This window comes from Mugil cephalus, chromosome 7 (genome assembly GCF_022458985.1).
Source record: "Mugil cephalus isolate CIBA_MC_2020 chromosome 7, CIBA_Mcephalus_1.1, whole genome shotgun sequence".
NCBI lineage: Eukaryota > Metazoa > Chordata > Actinopteri > Mugiliformes > Mugilidae > Mugil > Mugil cephalus.
This window is the reverse complement of record NC_061776.1, coordinates 7006661-7018986: the sequence shown is the minus strand read 5'-3', so window position 1 is coordinate 7018986 and position 12326 is coordinate 7006661. Positions and strand designations below refer to the sequence as shown.

At 41.6% G+C, this 12326-nt stretch overlaps 1 protein-coding gene across 2 annotated transcripts in view; it reads right to left on the bottom strand.

Moving 5' to 3' along the window:
• LOC125011377 (contactin-associated protein-like 4) overlaps positions 1–12326 on the bottom strand; it is a 114952-nt gene that overhangs the window by 77866 nt on the left and 24760 nt on the right. The window contains exon 2 of one of the 2 annotated variants that reach the window (XM_047590569.1): positions 5253–5363. In XM_047590569.1, coding sequence (XP_047446525.1) covers positions 5253–5363 — 111 coding nt within the window. The remainder of the gene's footprint in view (positions 1–5252; positions 5364–12326) is intronic. The other variant, XM_047590570.1, reaches the window with a different exon arrangement.

The following is a 12326-nucleotide window of genomic DNA, read 5'->3' as shown; positions in this document are numbered from 1 at the left end:
ACTAGAAAATAGTAATGGGAGATAAACTGTGAGAGCGGGAAACTAAAGCAAAGATGGATCTAAACGGAGAGGTGGGGAAAACAGTGTGTGATTCATCATGCAGGTTCCTGTAAGGAAAGACATTCATCTCCAAACGGACTTTCCAGAGCCTTTCAGACATTTCTGGGCCCAGATGTAAAAATTATCTGACTGTGCGAAATAATGAGTGTGCCACCGTTCAAAAGAGTCTGTCAGGTATAAAAAGGAGCGTGTGCATATCGCTGCGCTTTACACCAGACATAAACACATTTATCACAGCGCGGCGGACCGCTGAGTGATAAAACAATGTGCCAGAAGAAGAGCTTCAAAGAAAGTTTGCGGTTATTTCAACTGGAGCTTTTATCTGTTTCAACATGCCAGAAGAATTTAGGTCCTAACAAAGTCCCACAAACTGCCTGCAAGGTCACAAATGAGGCTCTGGCAGTGTTAGAGGACTTACTTTAACAAACTGGACGTTTTTTTTAAAATGAACAAAGTCTTTAAATGTTTCTCTACTAAGGCCACAACTCGTACATCATGGGTCTTAACATTTATAAGCATGATTGAGAATTATCTTATCAGTTTTGACTCATCTGGGAATAGACATGGGTCTTCTGAGCATCTGGTAACGGGATGTTGTTAGTGGGGGTCCTTTGGGTTGACGGGAGGGGCCACTATGGATCACCCCACAGACACTTCTAATGAATTTGGAGGCCAGGTCAACACCTTCATGTTTTTTTTGAGTTGTTCCTAAACCGTTTTTGTGTGTGTGTCTGTGTCAGGTTACATCCTGGGATGGGTTAGGGTTGGGAGTTTCATTGCTATGAGGTGGTGGGCGTGTCTGGTCTGGTCTAGGTGGCTGCTACATGTCTAAGTAACATCCACACACAATGGTGTGACTCAGGTCAATGTGATTCTCTCCTCCTGTCAGTGGTCTTAATGTTGTGGCTGATCGGTGTACATACTGCATATAGAAAGGTGATGAGAGACACGTTTAAGAAGAACAAAGACAAATCCCTTTGTTTCAGACTTCCAGTATGATGACCTCTAGCCTGGAAGACGGACGAACGGCCCACGCAAATGTTTTTTGTGGTCAAAAGTTGGTCTGCATGCATGCGACGTAGTCATACATGTCACCTGTGAAGTGGAATTTGTTTAAATGGCTCTGATTGGTTGTTGGATAAAAAAAACATGAATAAATCAGGGTTTATGGGTTTATTTAATTATACATGTGTGTATTTTGTTCTAGGGATCTGGTAATCTCTTCTCATTTAGCGAGTAAATGAACTGATATTGAAGCTACTCCACTGAGAACAGCTAGAGGAGGCTGAGTATTAGCAGCAGCAGCAGTAGCAGCGGGACTTATAAATGAGACGGAGGCGTTTCTTTATTCATCGAGTTCCTCAGCAAACAGCTGGGATCGCGTGGGCTTTATATCGTTTACACAGCTGAGAAGGAAACTTGATGCTAGCATCTCTCTTGATGTACCAACAACCTCGGCTTTGAAAAATGTTACTTGTGAAATAACAGATGAACATAATTTGTGATTTGTGACACTCCTAGTCCTCATTATCTCATCTTGACAGGATCATTACTGATCACTTATTACTCACGTAATTCATAGTTACAGTTGAAACGAGAGGGAAAGTCATTTTATAGTGGTAATATATGACATGAGGCTCATGATGTAGAACTGAAAGCAGCTTATAAATTTATTTAATTCTTTGCTGACAAGTTATTATTGGCTTCTAGAGAACTTGGTCTCCACCATCTTCTAAGAAAATATCTGTTTCCTTAGAAGCTAAATGCTCCACAACCCTCATCATGCATAACATTATGACCACCTAATATTCTGTAGGTCTCCCTTGTGTCTCAAAAACCGTTGTGACTCATCAGAGAAGGGAAATGGGTCTTTTGAGGGTGTCCTGTGTAAGTCTGGTAACACAATGTTGTCACAAGATGGTCAATGGTATTCACTTCTTCTGACAGTGGTGATAATGTTATGGCTGATCGGTTCATATTAAGTAGTTAAGTAAATTAAGTTGAGACAAGTGAGAATGAACTGCAACTATCGGGGAGACTATGCACACACAGGAAAACGCAGGACACAAATATATTATTTTTTATAATCATTTTTGTGTCTATTTGAAGTTTTGTGTTTCTTGGTGCTATTTTTATGATATTAATTTCTCTTATTGCCATTTATTGGCATTGACTAACTTTATGATTCTGCTGTTGGTTGGTTTTCTGACTCCTCTGATATCCTGACTGTCTGCAAGGGGGTGCCACAAGGCTCTATACTGGGTCCCTTGCTGTTTACAATTTATATCAATGATTTGGGAAAAATGTTGAAAGTGCAAATGCCTGGTCAAATAATGATAAATAAATAAATAATAAGAACAGATTAATTAACAGTAACTGCATACAGATTATTTGGCCCAGGCACCACCTTGACACACTTTGCAGAACCTGTATAACTCTATTTTGGGACATTTCCTGTTTTATTTTGAAAGTCACTAAACTCTCTATCATTTCAGGTGTCTTCACTTCCTCCTTGTGGTTGATGACCCTTATTGATAGCTCTTGGACTTTTGTCTTTCCCAGCTTTTTTAAAATCCACCACCTGTGCCCTGACTTGTGCATTTGAGTCCTCCTCCACCTGGTCCTTGTTACACACCGGACCTCTCACCACTTGTATTTGTACTCACCAAGCTCACTCAGTAATCCAGAAAAATACAACTACAAGACGAAAGACAGTAAAAGGATCCATAGAGCTTTTTGTATTCACTGGTAGTATTAGTAGCAGAAATGCCAGGTATGAGCTGCAGCTTTAAGCAAAGCTTCTTGAAATATAACAGAAATAGCAACACTGCTTTAAACAAGGGCAGGAACCACTGAGATAAACTGGCTCCATTCCAGAATAAACCCAGAGACAGAATAAAAAAACAATCCTCTTCAATCCACCTCACGCTGTTTCCTGAGACCGTTCATCCACCTCCTGCCATAAAAAATACAAGTGTGCCCTTGATTGCACTCTGTGCCCTGCAGACTCCCCCCAGCAGACTCCCAAATAACTCAATAACGTCATCTCCAACCTTTTCAGTACACATAACGAACCAAGTATGCTGTGACACTGAGCCAGAAGGCACGGTGCAAGAACCCCAACACATTCATTCAATCATTTACACCCATGCTTTTCATACTGTGCCAAAATAACTATAATATTAAAAAAAAGTTGTGAGCAGACCCGACTGCTGCTGAATTTCTCCACGCTCGGCTTCTTTTTAGTTTCCCAGGTGGTGAAAATCATTCAGATCCAGATTAAACCCGACTCAACCCCCTTCCCAGCTGAGTCGGAGCTTTGATGTCAGGATAAAGCAGCGAATCCCGCTCCCCCGCAGAAAACCCCACAACAAACTGCAACGGTTGTTTTATCAAAGCCTCATATCAGCATCCAGCACAGGGGTCCCTGCTGGGTTCTCACGCTGGACCAACAAACACCGTTCACGTCCGCTCTAATCCTCCCATCTCAATAAAACAACTATTGCTTGTTCTCGCTTTTATTTTGAAACCAGAAATAATCCTCTGGCTGCCTCTGAAGTAGTCGTCAGAGTATTTGTCTGCATCTAATACATCTGTGCTGTTCTGTGCTTTGTGTGATGAGTTTAACAAAAGTGTTTCCTCCGCTGAGCTGCAGAGCAACTCCTCAGCTTTAAAGGAGTTAAATTACCCACTCAAGTTAGTTGCTTCATCTCAGTATTCCCTGCCAGCCTTTCAGTGCGGGCTAAAGACGGTTACTCACAAAAAGGAGAAGATCATTTATCTTTCATAAGTGCATACACGACACCCCTCACTTTCCTCTCGCTCCATCCCACAGGATTTCCTGTCTGTCTCCAAAACAGTGAGAGAATGAAAAGACAAGTTTAATCTTTCCAAACTCTGCAGAAGGGTTTATCTCTCATTTTATGCAATAAGCGCAGATGAAGCGTTGGTCATATTAAATTAGATGGAAGTCCTGTCACTTCAACTGGGACAAGATATGACAAAAAAAAAGAAAACTCAAACTGCAATGACCTGCTCCAATTAAATAATTTCTATAAATGTCTATAAATGTCCAGCTGTGGTTTCTGAGGGCCCTCCTGACCCGTCAGCCTGATCACAAACACTAAGACACAACAGAACAAGTGTGTGGAGGTATGTCAGCGTCTTCACATCGAAATCCAGCGAGCTGCTGATTCAGTCTACAGGTTTGATCATTTTAAGCTCAAACTAAAAAAGAGCCTTAGAAGATGAGGTGACATGGTACCGAACCGGTTCATGCTATATTATATATCATCCTATATATATCCCTACTCAACCACATATCCCCAAATGAATAGGCATTATTAGCCATGCACGCTTCTACCAGTCACAGCTCAATTGAATCTCAGACAGCATCTAATCCTCCTTAACTCCAGCTCCACCTCCACAGAAATGTAAAAACGTGCTGCGGCAACGCAGAGTGAAGAGCCGTAATTGGTCCTCTTGGTTGTTCCGTGCTTCTGCTTTAGTATTTCCAGCTGCTTCTCCATCTTAGCAATTTTCAAACTGATTGTTTTGATTGATAAATATGGAACAATGGAACACGAAGAGGAGGTATAGAGATACGCGTTAGTTATGTGTCGTCTTCAGCGAAATTATGGCAAAAGTTTCAGTCGCCGTTGTTGAACGTGGAAGCAACTGGCAAAAAAAGAACAGCACTGACTAGTGGTCACACAAGTGTAAGTACTTCTCACCGCTGTAGGCTACATGCGTAGGTTACAGTATCTATGTCCCGTAGTACTTTAAGGGTGCACTCACACTAGGATATTGCTCCATACTCAAGCTAGTGTGAGACACAACCTGTACCTGGGTACGGCACACTTCCCTGGCACAGTACGGTTGGAGGAGGCTGAACGATAGGCCACGCATGCGCAAAATGTAAACATGGCGTATAAAGCAAGCAAACATGCCTCCATCACGACAACAATGACAGCGGCAAAAGGTTCACGTTGGTCAGAGGAAGAAGGCTGAGTATTTTGGAGATAGCTGATAAAGTTGTTGGGTTCGCTGTCCATCGCGCTGCTGTAACCACGTATAAACAACAGTCGCTTTATGTCTGAGGTAACCGTGCCTCAGCCTGCTCGGTCTGGAGTAATGTGAGTGCAGGCCAGCGTGGACAGGGGGGGGTTAGGTCACCCTAAAAGAGCCTTTACCGTCTCTCCTGTTGAGTTTGGCGAATCCCGGGGCGTGGCTCCCGGACAGCTGGGAGGAGCTTCTGAAGGACGATGGCGGCAGGTTGGACACCAGCGAAGTGTCACATGCTTCTGTCAAACAACAACAAAGCAGAAAAAAAAGAAAGGGTTAGAGGTTCATAAACTGTTTCCGGTCTTTTTTGAAATCCTGCTCCTCGAAACAGAAACGGGGCAGAAAGACTTAACAGATGATCTGATTTGTCCATCAAATGTTAATCGTCTGTACACTGATCAGTACGTGTCTTATTATGGATAATTGTCGTAGGACCAGATAGATTTGATAACATGAACTTTAAGGTCACTGCAGCTCACAGATTTGACCTCGTTGTCATTTGCTCTTAGTGTTGACAATACACTTGTTTACCACTTTAATGGGTGCACCAGGGGAAATCAATGTAAGAGCCCTGCACTAAATCTCAGCTCCATGACTTTTCTAATGTTCAGTTTATGTGGAAACAGCAGGAGAAAAGTGGTAATTCAACTGGAGGAATTTGTGGTGTGCTGTTAAACTGGACTTGAAAAAAACACTAAATTATCTTTTATTATTTAACCTTGCCTGCTGACTCACGGGAATGTGAGAATAACAGAAAAATATGTCGGTACCGTACGATTCAGTAGTTCTACAAACCATAGCCTCCACAATGAAAACACAGCCAAATCAACAGTTAAACTAATGCTGAATACCATAACCTTCATGAAGTTAAGATTTACTACAGGACTCTTATATTAGAATGGATGTGTTTTCAACAGGGTAGCTAATGGAAAAAATTGTTTCAGGGTTACTCTTCATAATCTTTGCATTATTCTTGCTGTGTAGCCACAACATTATGACCACTGACAGGAGAATTCAGTGTTCTGCTGTGAAACGTTTGGACCTGGCATTCATTCGTATGGGTGTAACTTAGACATGAAGCACCCACCTAGACCAGACCAGGCACCCCCACAAAAATGGTTTAGGAACAACTCAAAAAATCATGAAGAACAGCACAAGGTGTTGACCTGGCCTCCAAATTCACCAGATCCCAAACTGATCAAGTATCTGTGGGATGATCCACAGAGGGAGGCCCCTCTCCTCAACCCATAGCACCCAAAGGGTTAACAACATTAAGTTTCCAGACACCACCCCAGAAGGTCCATGTCCATTCTCTGACGAGTCTGTTTTGGAGGCACAAACACTAAGAAGGTGGTCATAATGTTATGGCTGTGTATATGATAGGATGAATGAAACCCAGTGAAGTCGATTCATGTTAAGAAGAGAGATTAATGTTAGGTATGTTAGGTAGCCTTTAATGTTATGCTCCTGTCTCTCAGTGATGAAATAAACACCTTTTAAAAAGAGGTTGAATTATAGCGTCCGCTATCTTCTGCACAAACACAGCTGCGCGGTTCTTAGATCGACAACGGAAACCACGCCGAGTATCTCAGAGTATCAGCCGCAGCGGGACGCGGCTTACTCTCCGTCTATAAGCCAGAGTGGAGAAAAACAGTCGGATCATTGAGAGCAGCAGGAGAGGAGTGGCACTGTTTCTCCAAATTACCAACTTCTCAGGATCGAGGAAACACTGTGTCGCTTTAGCTTTTAGGATTTCAGAGTTCATCCAAAAAGGCGTCGAGGAGGCGATAACACGCAGAGAAGCAAGCAGCCCTTGAAGAGTATGCACTAACATCAGCGTCATAATAAGAGTTTCACACGATAGCAGCTCATCTTTCTGAATACTACAACATCAGAGTAATTGCTGAGAAGCAGCTTTAATGTTCCCCAGGTGGAGGCAGGTCTTTCAGCTGTAATGGCACCAAATTAGATGAATGAACAGAGTCCAGTCGGATGAATTAATGGTGTAATTCTGCCTCGATGGACAAATGAACGTTGTAATGAAGTCGCGTTGTGAATGACTCATTACAGGCTGGAGATGAATTGGTGTGGTCAGAGGAAACCTTTACATGTTTCACACATTTAGATTTAATGGATGATGGCCGCAATAAAAACATCATGTATTATAGACCCCTTCATGACGTGATGTGAAGATGTTAGCTGGAGGCAAAGCAGAGGGAAGCTTGAGGTGAACACTGCACTTTCAATCGTAAAAATGTCGTCTTGCTGTATTGTTTCTGCCAAAACCAAATAAAAAGCAAAACTTGAAGTTTTCTCGCATAGCAGCCACATATAGACAACTTTGGTTGAACACGATTAAAAGAAAGGATTGGAGTGAGACAACACACTTGATATCAGATAAGATTAATATGTAATACATCATAATTTTCATCCTTGATAACGTTATGTGTTAGAATAACTTGTGACTGAAATTACGTTAATCATTATTCTTGTTACATCTTAATGCTAATGCTAACCGCTAGCCAACTCAACATTAGTTGTGTGTTTCAGGGGTGTCCAAGCAGAAGTTGCATTTACTATGTTACCCTCCACAGTGGGACCACTTAATTCTTGTAATATCTTTGTTGGAGAGGCTTCAGTTGATAAAGATGGACCAGACTTCGTCCCCTCTTTGTTCTCAAATCATCCATCCAGTGATCGAGAGTGTAGGAGTAGGCAAATAAAGTCCCATCAAGTCAGTCAACTTTTTAAAATAACACTCACGATCTCAGGGAGCGAGTGTATTAATATATTCTCTAAAACATGCATTTTCCTTGTCCATTCTTGTCAAAATATGCTAATTGCCATTTACAAGTGAGATATTTTGCCTCCAGCTAAGCCCCGCCCCTCAAAACATCACATTGTTTACAAACGATGAAGGGGTCTATACATCATATTTAGTAATTATTCTTTTTTCTATTGTATGTTCTGTGAAGTCTGTGAAGAGTGAAACAAAGAGCTTTCCCAAAATCCTTTTCTTGGAATTAAAAGAAATCCAAGCAATAGTTGTTAATAAAACACTGCAACTGCATATGTATGTAGACATAAAATCCTAAACCATAAAAATAAATGTTTGTTTTATGAGGCTGTCTGTGCTCTGCAGTGTAATCGTATCCCGCCCACATATACACACATCCATGAATGTCAGCTCATAAATATTCATCGTTTTCCTCTCGCGCTGCAAAGTGGAAGCTGAAGCCAAACTAACTAACGCTTCCTCCGTCCGAAGCCTCTCTCTGTTAATGGATGTTGTTCTCTGATGCTGTGACAAGAACCAATTACTATGAGTCGAGCTGCAGCCTGAATCAGAGCCCACCGACTCTGATCAACGAGCCGTTAGCTTCGATTACTTTGTCAAGATTGGCACACTTCCACTCAACACCAGAAGTTTAACCTTATTTAAATGCATAAAATACACAATATCCATATTCAACATGTTCCATGCCCTGCGATAGATTGACGACCTGTCCAGGGCGTAACCCCAGCCCCCCATGACCCTCCAGAGGACAAACTGTTGCAGAAAATAAATAAATAAATGAATGAAGTGACCACATTCCATTCTGCTGATACATTGCCACATATTGTAGAGGCAGGAACAAAGACAATACTTAAAAAAGATTTCTAAAAAAAATGAATAAATAAAATAAAAGCACACCACTTACAAACTTACTTTTTAACATGCCTTTCATTTAAAATCATTCAGTTCTGCAAGTCCTCCAAATTAAAAGCAAAATCTAATATTTTTTTCAATTTTCATCCTCGCTTTAATAGTATCTCTGCTGTGATTTAATTTGTCAGTGCGATGTCATTGTTACTCTTGCTGAAAGAGCAATGAAAGGAGCACATTTGCAGACGGCAGCAGCAGCAGCTTTGGTCCTCTGTCAGCAACCTCTACGAAGAATGTGATGAGAAACTCTGTGTTCCAAGTTCAATTCACATTTCTTGAAGCTGCACATGTAAAACGGAAGATGTGAAGCATATACATATATGCTTGAGGTCGCAGCTTTGGTTGTGTGAAAAATGCACAAGCTGTCGAAAACCAAAAACAGCTGCACTGATTAAAATACACGAGTATATGTTCTACCAGACGAGTATGAGACAGAGGGAAAATGAGTTTGGTTTCAACAACTTGGTTAAGTTGAGAGTTGCTCCAACAGAACAAATGCGATTACTGGACACTGGACACACGTTGGTTTCTTATTTTCTATTTAATAATGTGAAGTGTTTGTTGATCGGACCAAACTGTGACGTGATTGTATTTGATGCGGAGAGGGTCGTGTTTAGTACAGGAATCCGTTGAATGTAGAGACTGGTGGTTGTTACCAAACAAATCTTTCCCATGTCCAATCTGTAAATAAAGGGCGGATTCGATTTTAAAAGTGAAAGTCATGTTTTGGGCCAACTGTGAACAACTTCCGCACCCCCACCACCACTTTTTTTGTACAGGTGCAATAAGTTGGAAATAATTTGGATTAATATTTTTTTTTTACTTAATTTGTCCAATGAATTATCACTGTCACCTGATGTACATACATAAAACTTCTTTTTTATGCTGAATTTAAAAATTCTATGTAGAACTACATAGAATATCGCAATAATGTATCGTATCGTGACTCAAGTATCGTGATACGTATCATATCGTATCATGAAGTCCTTGCCAATACCCACCACTAGTGTTTCTCCCACTTCTAGTCTGGACAGTAAGCTAGTTCTAGCTAAATGGTCTAGCCTATAGACTTTATGAATACGTTATCAATGACTCAACCAAACTTCCTCCAGACTCACTTGCATTTTCGGCGTTCTGCTCTACCTCCAGTTACAAAGAAATGTACTTATTTTCAATAGCGGTTGACATTGAAACTGGTGGTCGCCATTGGTGTCACATTCTGTTTCTATAGCATCAAATAACTAACTACAATGAAACTTATCAAAAGAAAGTGACACTTGAACATGCATCAACATTATATTAACTACCTGAAATTTGATAGAAACCACATGGGGAAAAAAAAGTTTGTATTGTATGTTTTAGTTTGGCCCAAGTGCCATCTGCTAACATGGAGGAGGCGGAGCTTATGATCTATACTGCAGCCTCCAAACACCAGGGGGAGCTCTACTTGCTTTGGCTTCACTTTTGCGGAGCTTTTTCGCCATCTGTCCTTAGACTACTTAATACTTAGTACTGTCTAAGGTTTAGTCTAAAACCGGATGTGTTCATTCCCCGATGCAGAGCCACAATTCTGAGAAGGAAACATGTCGATGAGAAGAAGAGAGTGCCGGAGATGCAGACGACATGAGGAGAGGATCTGATGGGCTCGACCCGGAGGTGAATAGGGAGGGAGGTCGTGGCATTTTCAAGCTGAAATTACAGCTGACAGCAGCAGCAGAGGAGATTCTTTTTTTAAAAAAATTTTTAAAAGCAATGATGTGATTGTCTGATTGAGATCAGGGCGAATTCTGAACGGTTAAGCTGGAGGGGGGAAAAAAGGAAGCTGAAAGAAGCTAAAATGCTGGGTGAAGTTGTAGTCTTTTTGCAATGCACCAGTGAGGCAAAAGTGAAAAACTTTTTCTGATACAGTGGTATCAAACTGAGAAAAGATTTCAGTCAGTTAAGAACATCTATCCCGCTTTATCAGCTGTTATCACTAAAAAGCTGATAACAGGAATCTGCTTGCATCGGGAAAAGATCCTCAGGTGCATGTAAAATAGGGGACGCTGTCAGGGCAAGGAAAGCAAAACCTCAAAACCTCAATTCTCTGCTTAACAATCAATTCAATGTTTCATAGTGTGCAATTTACAAGTACAGCTGCTTGATAACATCAGGAAGCCTCCTGGCCTCAGTGTAAGTTTCTCTTTTATTGGGAAATAATCTGGTATTTACTGAATCTGACATTTAAGAAAGTTTTAGAGCGGTTTAAACGTGCTGCCGTGGAGTTAAACTGCACAGTAAAAGAGTGTTTCTTCCACATTTAATTCCACAGTCTTAAATGCCATCCAGCTGCTCAACAATCATAAGAAGGTCTCAGGTCTCTTTGGTCCCCTCGTGGTCTTAATCCCTGGACAGACACTTGTCACCGTGGGTGGTGAGCAAGCTCTCGGTGTAAAAAGCAGCAGAATTACAGTCGTCAGAAGAGGAGAATATGAGAGGAGAGAGCTGTAATCCCAGAGGAGATGATGAGAGGATGGAGCAGAGCCTCACTGAGGTAACACTTGACTTGGAGAGGAAGATTTAAAAGAAAAAAAAAAACACACAGGGCCAGTTTTCCTCAGCGGAGCTTTGGCATTTAAGAGTCGACGTCCCCCGGCAGCGTGACCAGTGGAGCACAAACACTGAGACAGCGCAGAGGGAAACGAAGCTAAATGCTGAATATCTGCTGGCCTCTGCAGCCGGTGAACCTCAACACCGACCCTGGATGTGTTGGACATAAAACCTTCCTGAATATTAAACCACTGCACCTTCCTCCAGCCTCAGTTTTTAATCGAAGTATTTCTTTTGACACAGACACAGCAGCTGGGGGGACACCCTTTTATTATTGACTGCTTTGGAGAATTCAGGAAATACGTTTTTCTTTGAGATAAGAGCACTTCAGAGCAAGTACGGGAGGATACCACACAAGGAGCGGAACTTTAAATATGGCGGTGCAAAATAACACCATTCACTGATCTAATACTAGCCAGTAAAGCATGATCTTTCTGCCTGAGGTGGCAATAATAAAAGAAGGAAAGTCCCTCTGTAATGCGGAACTCCTCGCTGAGTAGAGCAGGAAACCATTACATTGACATATGAGCGATGGGACAATACTTTTCATCTCAACACAATCCACAGAATGAAAGTTTAATCGTTTCTGGTACCTGAGGAGGATTTAGAGCGAGTAAAAGAGTCAAAGCTCTCTGCTACAGCCCATCCATCCATCCAGGCTGCCAGTTTTATCATGCGGAGTGAACAAACTGTGACTCTGACAGCAGTTAAAAAGTCTCTAAAGATTTCAAGAAAAAAAAAATGCAGAGTGCCAAGGCCTTGGCACCGTTAGGCACAATTAATCACCCCTGACATGACGGACACACTAATACTTGGCACTGCTGAGACGGGGGAGACGGACCGCGGCTCATTCACCTGCATTGTCCACTTCTTTACTGTTTTACTGAATAACAAAATACCCACGGAG